Source organism: Pleurodeles waltl, chromosome 4_2 (assembly GCF_031143425.1).
Source record: "Pleurodeles waltl isolate 20211129_DDA chromosome 4_2, aPleWal1.hap1.20221129, whole genome shotgun sequence".
Taxonomy (NCBI): Eukaryota; Metazoa; Chordata; class Amphibia; order Caudata; family Salamandridae; genus Pleurodeles; species Pleurodeles waltl.
In genome coordinates this window covers 473210645-473229480 of record NC_090443.1, presented here as the reverse complement: position 1 = coordinate 473229480, position 18836 = coordinate 473210645, and the positions used below count along the sequence as shown (strand labels likewise).

Below are 18836 nucleotides of genomic sequence, written 5' to 3'. Positions count from 1 at the left end.
AAAGTGATAGGATCCCAGGGGGCTAGGGGAGTTGGAAATTACCTTAGGTAAGTACTAGAAATCCCACCGGCACCCAGACTTAGTTATCGAGCCGTGTGTCCCATAGGCTAACACAGGGCAGATTTTTATGGATTCAGGACCCTTCCTATTGGACCCAGAGGAAACCAGAAGGTTGGAGCGTGCCCCCCACCCTGTGGATACCCAGAAGAGCGGACTACCTACACCAGGAAGCCCTGGTGCATAGGGGTGAGGTGCGTTCGAAACCCTTGTTAAAGTCACTGAAAACCTCGATTGTCCAGCTGCTGTCGCGACCCGTAGACCAGGTCGTGGAACCAAAGGGTGGATTCCAGACGTGAAGAACCTGAAAAAGAGGGGGACAGTGTCCATACCACTCAGAGATGTCCATGTGGTGCAGATTGCAATGCCCACCCTCTTAGAGGTGAAGTTCCTGCAGGACAGTGAAGGAAGAAGTCCAGCAGCGGAGTCCAGGCGGATGCAAGAGATCCTTTGAGTCACCCATGAGCTGTCCCACGTTGGTGGTCGGATTGCAGGAGGGTCAGTGGCCAGTAGGACCAACAACTAGCCTTGGCAAATGCAATTCGATGATGCAAGGAAGATTGTAGATTTTTGAAGACCAGCAAGGTCCTTGTTACTCAACCATTGGAGGGAAGTCAGGGCAAGCCTTCAGCAAGAAGGAAAGCCAGTCGGAGGAACCCCTATGAGTGACCCATTGGCAGTGGGCACAGGAAGACACAGAGGCCTCAGCAGCACAAGAAAACAGGTGTCCCGGTCCTCAGGAGCTGCGGAGTGGAAGCTGTTCTTGGATTTGCAGTGCTGGAGGCTGGGGCTTCTTGGAGCTCAAAGATCTCTTGGTGGAAGAGCCAAAAAGAAATGGCAAGAGCAACAGTCGCTGTGCACAGGGATTCCGATCCTGTGGCTGCAGCAAGGGTCCACAGTCTCTCAAGTAGGTCAGAGGACAAGTTTGACCCGGAGAGGACCACAGAACCACCACCTGTGAGCAGAGCCTTTTTGTTGTCCATAGGACAGCAGGATCCACCAGCTGGTCGTTGTTGTCTTGAGGTTCCTGCGGATGCAGAGGAGTGACTCCTTCACACCATAGTAGACTCCTTCTAGCTTCTTGGATGCAGGCAGAGTCCTTGTGACTCTGGAAGATGCACAGCCATGGATGTTGCAGCAATCTTGCAGGAGACAGAGAAACAATGTTGCAGTGGGAGTCCTACCAACTGGATACAGCCTTGTTTCAGTTCCAAAAGAAGACCAGCAGGGGTTCCAGAGGCCAGTAGCAGAAGATGTCTTGCAGAGAGTTCCTTGAGTCTTGATCGACGAAACTGAGGACCCACCCTCGGGGGGAGCCCTTAAGTAACACTAAAAGGGGGTTGGTCACTCTCTGTAGTGACCAACCTGTCAGAGGGGGGTCATGGACATCATCTACCTGGCCTACCCAGTCAGATGCTCCCAGGAGCCTCCGCCTACCTTGTTTCTAAGATGGCAGAATAAATCGTCCATGTGACAGAGCTCTGTGCACCTCCCTAGGGGAGGAGGTGGACAGGGGGGGTGGTCACTCCCTTGTCCTTTGTGTGGTTTCACGTCCGAGCAGAAACCGGGGGTTCCTGAACCAGTGCAAACCGAATTATGCAAGGAGGTTACCAAATGTGCCCTTCAATGCTGTCTGGTGACGCTCAGAGGCCACCCCAGCCCAGAGACACCTATTTCAAGGGAGAGGTGGTCATATATCTCCCTTGCAGGAACTCCTTTGTTCTTCCTTTCCCTGCTTGGGGTAGGCTCAGTACAGTGTCTTAACATGGCCGGAGCGTGGGCTATCAGCCAGACCACGTAATGCTGCACAGGCAGAACTTGGGGATCCTCTAAGGAACTCTCAGAGTACATGGAATCATGCAACTAGCACTGGAATTTGTGTAGTTGCACGATTCCAACATGTTTGATACCAAACATGACTAGAGTTGGAGAAGCCATCATGTAGTTGGACCACTTGTGTTGACCAGTGTCCACTACATACCTTCAGATGGCTTCCTGCACTGACAAAGCCCAGGCAATTGAGTCTGTGGTCTGTAGGGGTACCCTGCTCATTTAGGGGTGGCCTCACACTTAGGGGCATGCAACCTGCCCTTGGGCTGAATGGCCTGCCCAGAGGGGTGACTTAGTGTCCAATTGCAGTGACCTCAATATAAGGCAAACCTTATATGTGAAGTGGAAGGTGCATGCACCATTTCACGTAGGCTGCAGTGTCAGGCCTGCAGGCCCAGTTTGCATGGGCTCCCATGTGTGGCATAATACATGCTACAGCCCATGGGAGACTCCTTGTGTACCAAGGCCCTGAGTACCTAAGTACCATTTACTAGGGACTTACATGGGTGTACCAGTATGCCAATTGTGTTGTGTAAAGGTTTACCAGCAACCACATTTAGAGGAGAGAGCACAGACACTGAGGTCCTGATTAGCAGGATCCCAGTGTACTACAGTCTAAACACACTGACACCAGGCAAAAAGTGGGGGCAACTATGTCAGAAAGATGCCACTTTCATATACCCCCCGCCCCCAGCTGCAGCCTTTAAACCTTCCTAGTCTGGCATTCCCCCACCAGGGTCCAGTCAGAGGTAGGATTCGTCATCACCTGCCTCGCTGTAATACCACCACATCAGACAGGTGGGTTTTGCAAATAGTCTGAAGGGGCTACTCCTTCCCCTTCAATACTACCCCTCACACCTTGCCACCATTCCTACGAATAGATCATGGAGGATCACCTGGCAAGGAGGTTATGGCCACTTGGCCAAGGGAGCCATACAGAGGGTCACTGTGCCAGAAGTAGGTTGTGGTTGTTATTCCTGCTACTTTCTGGTGCCTAAACAGTACAAGGTCCTCCACCCTACCCTCGACCTCTTGTCCCCCCAATCTCCTCCTCAGGAAGGAGTTGTTCAGAATGCTCACTCTGTCTCTGGACCCAGGAGACTGGATGGTAGCGTTGGACTTCTAGGACGCTTATTTCCCTATTCCCATCCTGCCTGCCCACAGACGTTACTTTGGTTCTTGATAGGTCACAAGCACTTTCAATTCAATTTGCTTCCCTTTAGCCTTACCTGCACCCCTCGGGTGTTTACCAAAGTGATGGCAGTGGTCGCAGCTCATCTGTGCAGGTTAGGGGTCTGTGCAGGTTAGGGGTTTCAGTCGTCCCCCTACCTCGACAACTGGCTGTTAAAGGTGGGCTTGCCCTAGTCTGTCGTCACCCGCCTCCACACTAGGGTGGACCTTCTGCAGTTGCTGGGGTTCACTATAAACGTGACAAAGTCGCACCTGACTCCCTATCCAATGCTCCCTTTCATCAGAGCTGTTCTGGACACTGTGCAGTTTCGGGCCTATCCTCCCGAACGGCAAGTTCTGGATATTCAGGCTATGATATTGATGTTTCAGCTGCTATCCTGGATTTCGGTGACAGTGACTCCAAGGCTGCTGGGCCTCATGGCCTCCCGCATCCTGCTGGTGACACGTCAGGTGGCATATGCAGGCTCTGCAGTGGGACGTCAAGTACCAGTGGGCGCAGCACCAGGGGAATCTCTCTGACGTGGTCCAAATCTCGCTGGGAACTGTGCAGGATCTGCAGTGGTGGCTTTGAACCACAATTGGGTCAGAGGCACCCCAACCAGATGCAACTGAAGTGACAGATGTTTCACTCCTGGGAGTGGGCAGCCACATGGGAGAGGCGATCAGAGGAGTCTGGTTTCCGGCGAAGTCAAAGCTCCATGTCAACCTTTTGGAGCTCAGAGTGATTATACTGGCATTGAAGGCATTCCTTCCTTCTCTCAAATGGAAAGTTGTGCAGGTGTTCATGGACAACACCACCGCCATGTGGTACTGCAACAAAAAGGCCAGAGTGGGGTCGTGAACCCTTTGTCAGGAGGCTCTCCACCTCTGGACATGGCTGAAACATCAGGGCATATCCCTGGTGGTTCAACTTCCTACGGGATCCCTTTCTGTTGGAGCGGACAAACTCAGCCGTTAATGCCCGATCGATCACAGATGGCGTCTCCATCCAGAGGTGGTGCAAGGTCTCTTTCAGCAGTGGGGAGAGCCATGATTAGATCTGTTCAGCTCTGCAGAGAACGTGCAATGTCAGCTGTTTTGCGAGTTGGAGTTTCAAAGGCGGCAGTCTATCAGCGGCGCTTTTTGTCTCGAGTGGAACTCAGACCTCCTTTATTCAATACCACTTCTGCCCAGTGTTCTGAAGAATATCAGGAATAACTGGGTCCAAGTAATTCTTGTGGCTCTGTACTGGGCATGAAAATTATGGCATCCTGAGCTACAGGACATATCCATCAATCCTCCAATCAGACTGCCCCTTCAGGAGGCTCTTCTGTCACAGCAGCAGGGTACGGTTCTGTATCCAAACATGTCCAGTCTCCACCTTTTTTCATGGAGATTGAGTGGCAGCAGTTGACAACTTTTGACCTTCCGCCCAAAGTCTGCAGTGTTATCTTGGCAGTCAGACGTCCCTCCGCAAAAATGGTATACAAACTGTACATGGAAAAAATGTGTGGCATGGTTTACAGACAAGTCTGAGCCCCTCTCTGCCCCTATCTCTGAGGTTCTTTTGTTTATTCTGTCTTTGGCCCAGCAGGGCTCTGCTCTTGGCACCTTAATGGGTTGTCTGCCATCTCGGCTTTCCTCCGATTGCCTGACTGAATCCTCCTTGTTTAAATCTCCCATTGTTGGACGATTTCTTAAGGGCCTTCCCCGTCTTTTTCCTCCTTCCAACGTTTATTGTGCCTCTATGGAATTCAAACTTAGTTCTTACTTATCTAATGTGCGCTCGCTTTGAGCCGCTTCACAACTGCCCCCATTGCCTGCTCACTTTAAAAACAGTCTTCCTTATTTCTATCACCTCTGCCTGCAGAGTGAGTGAGCTTCCGCCTTTTCCTTCAAAGTTGCCTTTCATCTCCATCCACCCTGACAAGGTGGTTCTTCGTACTAGGGCTTCTTTTCTGCCTAAAGTGGGCATGCCCTTTGATGTAAGCCAATCAATCACCTTGCCTACTTTTTATGCGCCACCAAATCCTTCTAGGAAAGAGGAGAGACTTCACCTGCTGGACCCAAAAAGAGTGTTGGCGTTCTATCTTGATTGTACAAAAGAGTTCCGGGTGGATGATCAACTCTTTGTGGGTTATGTGGGTTTGAAGAAAGGTTGGGCAGTGCAGAAGAGAACCATCTCTAGATGGGTGGTCCCTTGCATTAAAATGTGCTACGCATTGGCTCAGAAGCAACCGCCAGAGGGCTTGCACGCTCATTCTACCAGAGCCACTATTGCGTTAGCACACAAAGTTCCAGTTCTGAACATTTGCCAGGCAGCAACGTGGGCATCCTTGCACACATTTACTATACACTACTGCCGCCTGGGCAATCAGGTCTGAAGGGACAGGTAGTTTGCCTGTTCGGTCCTTCAAGACTTCCTAGTATGATCTTGGTTCGCAGACCTTCTGTGGGATGGTATTGCTTAGGTATCTATTCTGAGGTACAGAATTTGAAACTAGAAATATCTGTTAGATGAACAAGTTACTTCACTTCAATAACAAAATATCTTTTAGAGAAATTTTCTAGTTGCAGATTCCTTCCCGACCCACCCATCCTGCCAGCTCTGCAAACTGATTTCTAGGAAGAGGGACTCCCCTTTCAGGGCCCTAGTTCTGGCGCACCAGAGTTGGTGTTCTTCGTGGCTCCACACTCCTGGTGTGGAATGTTGTGAAAAGAAACTGGCGTCTGCACGCCAGGGTGGCACCTATGTATGACCTTCGACGTCCTATGCAGTGACCACAATGACAATGACGTATGAGGAGTCGACTCCTAACGGCGCCTGGATCCAGACTGACGCCTGGGGGAAATTCTAAGGCAAGTAATCTGCAACTAGAATATGTCTCTACCAGATAATTTGTTACCAAAGTTAAGTAACTTGTTCATTTAGGGGAGCCCCTGGCACCAGGAAATCAGATCCTGGGCTGACCTACGAAGAAGGACACTCGAGCTGCCAAAGCAAAGACTGAGGAAGAAGCACCTGACCTGGACCCAGCCTGCTGCTCCTGTCAAAATTGCACCAAAGTTGTCTCATCCTGCAGTTGTTGTGCTTCCAAAAGCCTGGGAGGACTGCCTGCATTCAACAAAGATTCAGGAACTCCCATGGAGCAGCGGGGCTGCTTCCCTGCATCTTGCAGGCACCCCAAGAGAACTGTGAGAACTCCAGGCCTCTGAAAACCTGACACCGGCAATCACCACTTTACCTGTGCTGCTTAGTCCAAGTTGAAGTGGACCAAGGAAGCCAGTGTGGTCCCCCGGCCCTCCAGAGACAAAGCCCACCTTAGATTTTCCCACTGTATACTCACTGGTGCCACCTGCAGCCTCTGCCCGCAGTTCTCCTCAACCATGAGCACACCTGGTGGAGAAAACAGAAAACTCGACACCTCTGCACCGGTCGCCCATGGAGAAGAGGACCTAAGGTGCCCCCATGTCCCAGAGCATCTCAAGATTTGAACCCACTTGTTGGTTCACCCCAGTCCAACACTGCAGCCTCCTTTTGCCGCCCTGTGTGACCTGTAACAGTGCCACATCTGAAAAATGTTCTGTCAACTTTCTTGCAAAACATACTTAACTGATCGTATTGATTCTGGTGCCTAAATATATATATATATATATATATATATATATATATATATATATTTATTATTTTTGTAAATTGGTGTGGATCTCCTTATTGAATTGTCTCATTTATTGACTGTGTGTGTATTTGCAGATGTCTAACACTCCTCTCTGATAAGCCTAAGGCTGCTCAACCACACTACCCCCTCAAAAGAGGACCTTGGGCTTGTTAGAGCAGCTCTCAGTCCACTGGACGGGAACCCCTGGACTCTTTGCAAAATATATCTCATTTTGATATATCATATAAAGAGCCAGCTTCCTACAGGTAGGGTAAGGGGTTAGAGCAAAGAGTTTTAGAGCAAGCAGCGCTTAGCATATCCAGTAAACACATGCCTTAAGAGTTGTCTGATCCAATCTTTCGCGGTTGTCCTTTTCTTCCAGACTTTCCACTGCAACTTTCCCAGGAAACTCCCTTTCAGCAAAATGGATCCCAGCTGCACGCTGGGCTTCTACGTCCGAAACCGCAAGGAGTTTGATACTCTGTGTTTGGAACTGGCAAGGGTAAATAGCATTTTGGTTGCTTTTCTGTCTTGCAGTAAAACTGTTATATGATTAATATGACACTTTTTTGGAGAGCCTGTGTGCTTCTGATTCCACATAATAATTACCAATGTGGGTTGACACATTTGTTCTGATTGTGGTCTACTCCAAATTAGTGTGATTGCCCTTCTTTCACTTCTTTGGGCACCTTAAAAATGCCATTGGCACCTGTATCTCTGAAATCCTAGTTGTTGTTCTGGTCCTGAATTCCTCGAGTGTGACCTGGGTTTACTGTACTGTGCTGCCTGCACCCCACAACAGACTTTATGCCCGCATAATCAATGACAGCAACATCAGGCATCATACAAGCAGTTTAAATAGAACAGCTTGGTTTGGTTTATGTAATGACTACAGCCTTTATTGGAAAAAAAAAGATTCCCATAAGGCTTCAACAACTTGTTTGGGTTTCTTTTAGACTGTGATGCTCCAACATCCCAAACATGATATGTAGCGCTGTGCAAATAAAGATTGAATCCTAGGTCTTGCTATCCTTATCTTTTTTTTTTTTTTTCTTTTTTCTTTTTAACATACCGGACTCAACACAACTGTTGTAAATGGTGCACAATTCCTTGCAAAAGGGATTGGACCCAAATGTTTGATGTGGTCTTTTACCACAGATCAGAACATTTTATCTGCTTCCCCGAATATCATAGTCTTGATTTTAATAATTGTATTGCTTAACTACGTTGAAGTTGTGTTTACTAAGCCTTGGGCACTGTGCACAATCCAAGAAATTTAAATGCAAGTCCAAATTAATGAGTTGCGATTTTTGCCACCAGCAGCCTGTATTGTGGTAATGCTCCCTTGATTATAACTGATTATCACACAGTGAACAATCAGGTCAAAAAAGCCTATTTTTTTTCTGCACAAACTGCTACTTTCGTGCACTGAGATCATACCTCACTACACCGATTTAACACCTAATGCACCTGTCTTTTTGCCCGGAGTTTAATTGCCTATTCCTTGTACAATGATACTTTTTCCCCTGACATAAATCCTGAGCCAAAACTGTGCACAATTGTAATCTTTTAATATCCGAGTTGATTCAACTGTTTTACCTTTATGATTTTGATAATTTGAATGCTTCTGAGTAGCACAAAATCTGCGGTAGCAAGCACTATAGTAATACATTATAAACATTCATTTTAATACATTTAAAAAGGTTATGACATAGGTATTTCTCGTCTGAAGTAGAACAGTCATATAATACAGGTGCTCTCTGCGAGCTGCTCTTTGAATTGGGGTTCAGTGAGTAATGTTCTAGCCTGCTCCTTCTTCACCTGACAGACCTTTGAAGTGCTATCGACTCAGAAAGCCGCCACCCGCCTCTGTCTGATAGAAAATACTCACTTTCCAATCCTGTTCTATACTGATGGCCCGTCCATCTGCACCAGACCTTTTACGGGGCACCAGAGCAGGATACATTTCTGGGGCTTGTTTAGGGAGATGTGGGGGGTCCAGAATAGATGCAGGATTATAAAGATATCTGCAAAAAATACATTTGCTTAAAATTAACCAAAAAGTAACATTTACATAGTGATAACCCTAAAAATCGGGCATGGCTCCTCCATGATTGGCTATGGATACCTCTTGGTCTAGGCATACATTGCAGCTGGCAGAATGCAGGTAAACACCCCAGTGAACCAAGGTTGTAGCATTTTTTTCTGTAAGAGCAGAAAGCATACTTGACTGATAGCTGACAACAACAACAGCAGCTAAGCAGTGACCCATTACCCGTACCTCAGCAGCACCATAAAAAAGAAACACTTTTGGGTTTCCCCAAAGGAGAGTATGCTACCACTGCGGTTCCAATATTTAACTGTTGATTTTGGGGGCATATAAACGTACTGCTGCAAGCCTCTTGGGTTAAAAGCTGGTCCTCTGGGCCACGACATTGGCCACTACTCTTTAATCAATATACATTGAATTCCTAAGGGACTTGTGTCTGTCATTAAGTACGCCTGCGGCCGCTATCGAGTGAGAAAACCACTCCCTGGTGCACAACTGCCTCCTTCAAAAAAGTGAATGCACTTCACCTCGCTTCCAGAGCTAGCATAAAACAATCTGTCCTTATTCCTGTCAACCACCACTACTGCATCAGCTTCCAAATGAACTTCAATTACTACTGAAATCGGCTGAGCTAGCTGACCTTGCAGCCATGCCATCACTTAGCCACTATCGCTTCTTGCTATGTGCTCCGATATCCAGGAGCATCCGGCCACTTTGCTGGCTGTAGAACTGTGCAGAATCTCTCAGAATTCAGATTAAACAAACCCATGCCAGCCGTGATCATGAGCCTGGTGGGATGATACCCCACTCATTTTCTTTCTCTGCCTCTGACCCAATACAGGAGAGACGGCTGAGGCTATGACCCATTCTCTGGACTCTTCTACACCGAAGAAACAATACCATTTCCCTCACTAAGTCTGACCAGCACATGTTCACAGAGATGACAGGATCCACATTGGAAGCTTGGAAGATCAGAGATAAGCTCATACCTAGGTATCCGAAATAGACACGTAATTAACTCACAGAAACATACACATGCCCTGAGATAAAGAAGCAAGTGACTCTCATTGCACCTTCCCTTGTCAGCATCTCACCAAGACACCCCACCCACCCTTTACCCAAAATAACATAACTCAGCCATACTTGCCTTGTGTCCCCAGCCCAATACAACGTTAGCCTTAATAAAAACCCCAGAAACAGCCCACTCATCACTCCCACCAGCTGAACCCCTGCCCCATGCTCACACCACAGACTAAAACAAGTAGGACAGTATATTGAAACACGTCTCTTCACCACTACTTTAAACTGGTCTCTGCCAGTCTAATCAGTTAGCAAGACCGCTACCACGCAAAGTAATGTACAAACACATTCAAATATTTTCATGGTGAAAGCCAGATAAAGGGTGTAGTAGAAAAAATACAAATGTTAATCAGTTAGTATTCATTCTGCTGGAATGTGATACCTTCAAGCACTGATTATGTAAAGCAGAGTTCCACTAAAAAAACTAAACTGGTCTAGCAGCTGCAGCAACCTACGTGTGTTTTTCTCTATTTGAATATTTGTAACAAGCCTGTATTTGTTTTCTTGCCACTTTCGGCTAGTTCGTTCTCATGCTCAGCTTTATATATTATCACTTCATATGGAGGTAAGATAGCTCCTTAGCCTTATGCATTTGCTGATTATGATTGACAACTGCAACTTTCAGCCCTCCGTAGTTAACATTAGTACATCTGAGTTGAGAAACTAATCCATCTTGCTAGAAGTCTGTAATAGAAAGTGTGTGAAAAAATGTAATAAGTGCAGTAATTTTGCTTTTGTTTCCCTCCTTCTTGCTTTTTTTTTGCTGCCCAGGTGTTGACCTTCTCATCGTCGAAGGACATCTATCCCATTTTCAGCTTTGTGGAGGGACATGCTCAGGACTTCGCCTTGGACGAACTGTGCTCACAAATCGCTGAACAGACTGTGCACATCTCTCGCCGGACAGAGACACGGGGGAAAGTCAAGCGGCTAAGCTCAGATGAATTTGTCTTTTTATAATATCCCAGCTCAGCTGGGGCACCTCTCATTGTAGGTAAAAGCAGCCATGTTGTGGTGGAAAAAGAGTAGGCAAGGCCATGCCTTTCCTAGACACTATCCCCTCATGACAATACTTTCCCCTTCTTTGGGGTAATACCACTTGCAGAAATCAAGACCTCCAAACCTATGGGCTTACTGGTCAAGCAGGCATAGGTCACAGTATTCAGGGTGAATTTCTTCCGTCCAGAAAGCATCATCAGGCAGTGATTGCCATACTGACCACCAAGGTCTTGTATGACAGATTCATGTTTGATATGGAGCACCTGCTCTCCCTTTTGCAGAAGCTTACTTTATTGCTTGCCAGAACATTGTCTTCAGTAGTTATTGGATAGACCACAGTCACATATTTGCAGTCCAAGAACGTTGGAGAACAAGACATTGTACTGAAGGAGAGCATCAACATGTCGGTGCCCAAATAAGGGATATCTGTATGTTTCCTTTTTGGTTTTTTTAGTTTTTTTTTTACATCCAAAAGTTAGGTTGCAGTTTGGTGATAAGCCCCTATTCCTGATTTCATCCGGCGAATTGCAGGAACATCTCTGGGTCTAGGCTATTGTGATTGCTTTTTGATTCTGCACTACGAAAGATTGCCAGGTTAACCGCCGACACTTGCATTTCAGTGACAGGTTTGTAATTAATAAAACCGTTGGTACTGTTTTGAAAGGAATGATCAAGTGGCATGTACCTTGTTAACTGCATAGAGGTTGAGTAGTTTTGTTCAGTTGTGACAGCTCAATTGTTCCCTTGGGAAATTGGCTTTCTTGGTAGATATTGCAGGCAGCTTTAAAAAATGGACTCCCTCCTCACACGTGTCTTCTGAACCTTTTGTCTTCAGAGCGGGAACCGGCTACTGTGTCCACTTATGCACCCACACACATCAAACGGAACTTAAAATCACTAGATTATTAGCCGTGCTGCCTGACGTTTGGTACTGGAACCTGCTTGACTCACAAAACCTTTGAGCTTCACCTTTTTTCCTTTATGAAAATTCAGAGTATAGTATTCATTAATATTTATTTTTTAATTTTTAAAAAATTTATAAATCTGCTTTTGGGCCTGACCCTCCAGGTGTGTGTGTGTGCGTGTGTGTGTGTGCCTAATTATTATTGAAAGAGGAGTGTGTATCAAAGTTCTTTTGTTACCAGCTACTGAAGACGTCTACATGTTGACATCTCACTAGCATCTCAAATCATTCTGTGAGATCCTCCTGTCCATATGTCATCTCAACATCATCTACTAAATCACACCTCAAAACAACATGGAGATAGTGTGGCCACCTGCCATCCAGATAGATCACCTTCTGACTGCTGTGATGCTGGACCGTTACGACCAAAAGTGCGCCTTTTCCAGTGTGTGCAAGATGCTCCTGCAAATTTGAGCAAACATGACTTGTCAGCCTAGATTGTAAGTACATTCTTGCTTGAACTTAGTTTTTTGTCCCAGCATAGCTAAATACTCCTTTCTTTTGAGGAGGCATTTAACTAGGCTTTGAACACCACAGCAGAGTTTAGTGTGTCCATGTTTGCTCACATAGTTTCCGCATTATGCTTGTAGAATGCAAATCTTTCTTTCTGTCACACAATGAGAAGAAAATACCTTTTTGGGTCTTCAAGGCTCATCAAATATTTTCTTATTTTGAGTTTCATTTTTATTAGCTTCATCATAACCCACTGTCCTTTGCACTGCTGGCCATTTCAAGAGTTGAGGGTTTGTAAGACAGCCGACTGGATAACAAATATTGATTGTAACGGGAGTCTAGGATTGTTTTCATCAAAGTTGTCGATTGTCTCTCCATGTGAACTGCTCAGTTTAAAGAAGGCAGAAAGCTTAAACTCTATTAGCTTTATTTAATTTAGAATACATGCTAGAATTATCCTCACCCCTGCATTATCAAAATCTCAGCCTGTATTGCCATTCCAGTGTTGCTGTAGAGCACTCCCCTCCTGTATGTTCTATTACGAATTGATTTAATTTCTACCACTTGTAGGTTTGTATCATTTCTGTATTAGTCTTGTTTTAAAACGAGCAAAGATTGATGGGGGAGTGTGTAGTTGATGATTTAGTGGAGCCTTTTGCTCCGACCTTGAGAGTTTCACAATGAGGAACAAGGCCTTTGGACCAACAAGAATAAATGTCCCTCACTGTTTTTTCTGGGGCATGTCTTCGGAACAAGTGGAGTTTTAGACACTAGCACCCTCTTTAACATGCCACCAAAAGAACACGGATTGTGTGTTTGAGGTGTTGGTTGCTGAAAGAATGTTTTCCTTTTATTTCAAAGTTAATAGGAAAATAACTTCCATTGTGCAAAGTTTCAAGGTTTTATTTTAATAGACATTTACAGTTTACTCATTAGATATATATATTTTAGCACGGGTGGCTCCTGGTGTATCATGTCAGCTCGAGGTGTTCCGCGTGGTGGCAGTGGACACAATCAGGTATTGCTGCTTATCAGCCTCCTACTGTCACCTTTCTTATGTGCACAACTCTTGTGTTTTTGTGTCAGTGGAGCAGAAATTGGGCAGTGCGTTCTTCTGTTGTAGCAGCATAGTTGGGGAATGGGCAGGCATCTTTTTTTTTTTTTTCTATTTATGAGCAGTCCTCAGGTAGCGCTTATTTGGTGTTGCTGTATGATGTGGAGAGTGTGGTTCAGTTAACACCAGTTCTGTCTTCTCCCCATACCGTTCCTTTCTAGTCCACCTAGACTATGCCTTCTGTCTTCTTCCTCAGATGTGCCCACTGGTTTTAGTGCATCTGAGTACAGATAGCAGGTAGCTTCTTTAGTTACATATGCAAGCTGTAATTCTAGGCAAATCAGGGGCAGACAGTAAAGACACAAAGTGTTTAGTCAGGTCATTGCCACGCATTTCCTATTTGGCACATCAAACAAAGAGCACTATAAGAAGGGCGTTTTTCTCCACATTTGGTGTGGTGTTTGAAGTAGAGATGATATGTGGTCTTTTGAGGTATGGGTTAGTCCCTTTTATTTTTTTTTAATTAAACAAGCATGATGCGCAGGGCTCCGTGAAATAGCAAATTTATGCAGACAAGTGTTATATTTCTCATGCCAAATTCAGTGGCAAAAACACCCCATTTGATTTACGTTGCCACCAGCGAGATTGCTGTGTTATTTTTGCTGCAGTTTTGCCTTTGGTTTTCAATTTATTTGTTTTATTGTTTTTGATGTCGAAGGGTAGGTCTATTTTTGGTACTTTTAAGATAGCTGTTTTCAACTCAGTCTTATTCCGTGTTCTAACCTATTCCCATTTTTTAATAGTTGGTTTACTTCACCTCATAATAAAGGATTATAATACTATTTTAGTAACGGTTCCCCCTTCAGGGTTAAATATCTGCACAATTATTACTGTATTTGGTGTGTGGATAGCATTAAAGCTACCTCCTGGGAAGCTCATTTGGAAAACCACATCACTGCACCATCTTTCAAATACTTCTAGCTGTCAAAATGTCAGTGTGTCATTCTGCTTGAACTACTGATTTGATTGTTAAATTGTACTAGTTATCACAGCTGTACATATATTTTTTGGTATGTCATTAACTTGGTTGAATCTGTCTTATTGTGTCTTCCTGTCTTAATACTGGTTATTTGATGCTGGATTTCAGTCGAGCTCCTGCTGGATCTCACAGCAGTGTAGCCTTCGACAGAGCTCCATGGTTTTATGATCAAAGGTTGCTATGGAAAACTTGAAAATATGACCAGGGATTGCGCCGTTAGCTTTACACTGCAAAGAGAACTCAATTTTTAATATATTTGTGTTATTACTTTGTAAATAGTAATAAACCGATGTTCCAGACATTGCTGATGAAGTGGGATTATTCTTATTAATTTTAAGAAGTGGTTGACTGTGGCTTGGTGGTGAATTTAGCATGACTATATTGATGAACATTCACTCTGCAGTTGGGAACCCTTGCTGCCGTAGGATTAGTTTCTACTGAGACCTAAGAATCCGACACAGCATAGTTTTGCCCGACAGCATCCCCTGCTGTAGCCCAACACACACACACACACACCCACCACCACCACCACCACCACCCCCCCCACCCCCCCACCCCCCCCAGTCCCCCCCAGTCCTGTCTCTCTTGTGGTAACTCATCACAACAGCAAGCTTTTCATCATTGCTTGATCCCCCAGCCACAATATAAACCACTGGCAGAGACCCAACTCCAAGGGGGGAGTGAAAATAAATTCTGAACTTGTAGTTTGAAATAGATTTAGGGGCCGATTTATAGATTGGTGGTATATTCTATGTCCGGACTGGAGACTTCGGATTATGCTGCTCTCTCTTTACTGCACCCAAAAACAGCAACCAATGAAAACACTTTAAGCAGAAAAACTAAGTTTCCCAACATCCCCGGTAGTCCATATCATTGTCCAATCATATGGCATCTATATATATATATATATATATATATATATATATATATATATATACATACATATATATATATATATATATACATATATATATATACATATATATATATATATATATGTGTTCGATGGCATGTGTAGCTGCAGATACACATGCTGTGCACATCCCGCCATCTGGTGTTGGGCTCTGAGTGTTACAATTTGTTTTTCTTCGAAGAAGTCTTTTCGAGTCACAAGACCGAGGGACTCCTCCCATTTCGACTCTATTGCGCATGGGCGTCGACTCCATCTTAGATTGGGTTTTTTCCGCCATCGGGTTCGGACGTGTTCCTTTTCGCTCCGTGTTTCGGGTCGGAAAGTTAGTTAGAATCTCGGAAAAATCGTCGGTATTGTTCGCGTTCGGTATCTGGTTAGTTACAACAGATCGACACCGAATTAAGAAGAGCTCCGGTGGCCCTTCGGGTTTTTTTTCGATCCCCGTCGGGGCCTGGTCGGCCCGGCCATGTGTCTCTTCAAGGCTGATGGAACGGACCCCATTCCGCTTCTGTCCAAAATGCCATAACAAGTATCCATATACAGATCAACATCTGGTCTGTAACTTGTGTTTGTCACCTGAACACAAGGAGGATACTTGTGAGGCCTGTCGAGCGTTTCGGTCCAGGAAGACACTCGGGGACCCAAGAGCAAGAAGACTGCAAATGGCGTCGGTGCCGACAGAACAAGGGCGTTTTGAGGAGGAGGAAGAAACATTCTCCACCCAGGATTCGGACTCTGAGGAGATCGATCTCGAGGAAACGCCGAAAACCGTGAGTAAGACGTCGAAACAAAGAACTCACGAGAAGACCGCTAAAGCCCAGGGGACGCCACCGCCAACAGGCCATGGCTTAACCCGAAAAATAGGTGACCGTTCATCGGCACCGAAAAAGGGTGAGCTGGTGTCGAAGTCATCTGACTCCGGTCGAGAGACCGGCACACAGCAATCTCGGGCCCGAGATAGTGGCTCAGAGAAGATTCGGCACCGAGACAGCGGCACCGAAACGGGTCGCACCGAGAGAGCACGACGCCGAAAGTAAAGAAGGTTTTGTCGGAGCCGAAAAAAGCAGCCGAAAAGGTTTCGGTACCGAAACAGCCGGCCTCGGAACCGAAAACAAGTTCCTACACTGAGGAACAAGGACTGTCCACACAAATGAAGACACACAGATTTGGACAGGAATTAGAGACAATAGAGCCAGATCACACACAAAGACGGCTCTTTATTCAAAAAGATACAGGGAAGATCAGCACTCTTCCTCCAGTCAAAATGAAACGCAAGCTTGCCTTCCAAGACAAGGACAAACAGCCACACGCAAAGGTGGCTAAACAAGTAACACCGCCACCATCCCCACATCACTCTCCGCAACCATCACCGGTAGCCACTCCACCAATGATGCAATCCCCAACTCATACAGGAATGAGTCAAGATGTCCCTGACGCATGGGACCTTTATGACGCACCAGTGTTAGATAATAGTCCGGAATGCTATCCAGCTAGACCATCGCCACCAGAGGATAGTACAGGCTACGCACAGGTGGTGTCAAGAGCAGCGGCATTTAATAATGTCAGCCTTCATTCAGAGCCCATTGAAGACGACTTTCTTTTTAATACACTGTCGTTTACACGCAGCCAATATCAGAGTCTTCCTATGCTACCCGGAATGCTAAAACACTCCAAACAAGTGTTTGAGGAGCCTGTTAAAGGGAGAGCCATTACTCCAAGAGTAGATAAAAAAATATAAACCGCCACCAACAGACCCACTGTACATTACACAACAGCTAACACCAGACTCTGTTGTAGTGGGAGCAGCGCGCAAAAGAGCCAACTCTCATACTTCAGGAGATGCACCACCTCCAGATAAAGAGAGTCGAAAATTCGATGCTGCAGGCAAAAGGGTGGCGGCACAGGCAGCAAACCAGTGGCGTATTGCAAATTCGCAAGCTTTGTTAGCCAGATATGATAGGGCCCATTGGGATGAGATGCAACACTTTATTGAACATTTACCCAAGGAGTTCCAAAAAAAGGGCACAGCAAGTAGTAGAAGAAGGACAGAGTATCTCCAATAATCAGATACGGTCAGCAATGGATGCTGCAGACACAGCTGCTAGAACTGTCAACACAGCAGTAACAATAAGGAGACATGCATGGCTGCGTACATCAGGATTTAAACCAGAGATACAGCAAGCTGTGCTGAATATGCCATTCAACGGACAGCAGTTGTTTGGGCCGGAGGTGGACACTGCGATCGAAAAACTTAAGAAAGACACTGACACGGCCAAAGCCATGGGCGCACTCTACTCCCCACAGAGCAGAGGCACATTTCGAAAGACACAATTTCGAGGGCAAACCACAGAAGCCACAACCTCACAAACAAAGCCCACTTACCAGAGCCAGTATTGGCGGGGAGGTTTTCGGGGACAATATAGAGGGGGACAATTTCAAAGGAATAGAGGAAAGTTCCAAAGTCCCAAAACTCCTCCAAACAAACAGTGACTTCAAGGTCACAAATCCCCAACACATAACACCTGTGGGGGGGAAACTAACCAAGTTTTACAAACATTGGGAGGAAATAACAACAGACACTTGGGTCTTAGCAATTATTCAGCATGGTTATTGCATAGAATTTCTCAAATTCCCTCCAAACGTCCCACCGAAAACACACAATATGTCAAAACAACATATAGATCTTCTAGGACTAGAAGTTCAGGCATTGCTACAGAAAGAAACAATAGAATTAGTACCAAAACAACAAATAAACACAGGAGTTTACTCCCTGTACTTTCTGATACCCAAAAAAGACAACAGTCTGAGACCTATACTAGATCTCAGAACATTAAATACCTACATCAAATCAGATCACTTTCACATGGTTACATTACAAGACGTAATCCCACTGCTCAAACAACAAGACTACATGACAACGCTAGACCTAAAGGATGCATATTTCCATATACCAATACATCCTTCACACAGAAAGTACCTAAGGTTTGTATTCCAAGGGATACATACCAATTCAAAGTGTTGCCATTCGGAATAACAACTGCACCAAGAGTTTTTACAAAATGCCTAGCAGTAGTAGCTGCACATATCAGAAGGCAGCAAATACATGTGTTCCCGTACCTAGACGATTGGTTAATCAAAACCAACACGCTAACACGGTGTTCACAACACACAAAGTATGTCATAGAAACCCTCCACAAACTAGGTTTCTCAATCAACTACACAAAGTCACACCTTCTGCCGTGTCAAACACAGCAATACTTAGGAGCGACAATCAACACAGCAAAAGGGATTGCCACTCCAAGTCCACAAAGAGTTCACACATTTCACAATGTAATACAGACCATGTATCCAAAACAAAAGATACAAGTCAAACTAGTGATGAAACTACTAGGCATGATGTCTTCATGCATAGCCATTGTCCCAAACGCAAGGTTGCACATGCGGCCCTTACAACAGTGCCTAGCATCACAATGGTCACAAGCACAGGGTCAGCTTCTAGATCTGGTGTTGATAGACCGCCAAACATACATCTCGCTTCAATGGTGGAACAGTATAAATTTAAACCAAGGGC

The 18836-nt window shown here is 45.5% G+C and overlaps 1 protein-coding gene across 1 annotated transcript in view; it reads left to right on the top strand.

The window, feature by feature from the left end:
• The window catches only part of ATG4D (autophagy related 4D cysteine peptidase), a 74922-nt gene extending 60271 nt beyond the window's left edge, over positions 1-14651 (top strand). The window contains exons 10-11 of the mRNA XM_069231811.1: positions 7099-7218; positions 10618-14651. Coding sequence (XP_069087912.1) covers positions 7099-7218; positions 10618-10803 — 306 coding nt within the window. The 3' untranslated portion in view covers positions 10804-14651. The remainder of the gene's footprint in view (positions 1-7098; positions 7219-10617) is intronic.
• Positions 14652-18836: the final 4185 nt, after the last annotated feature.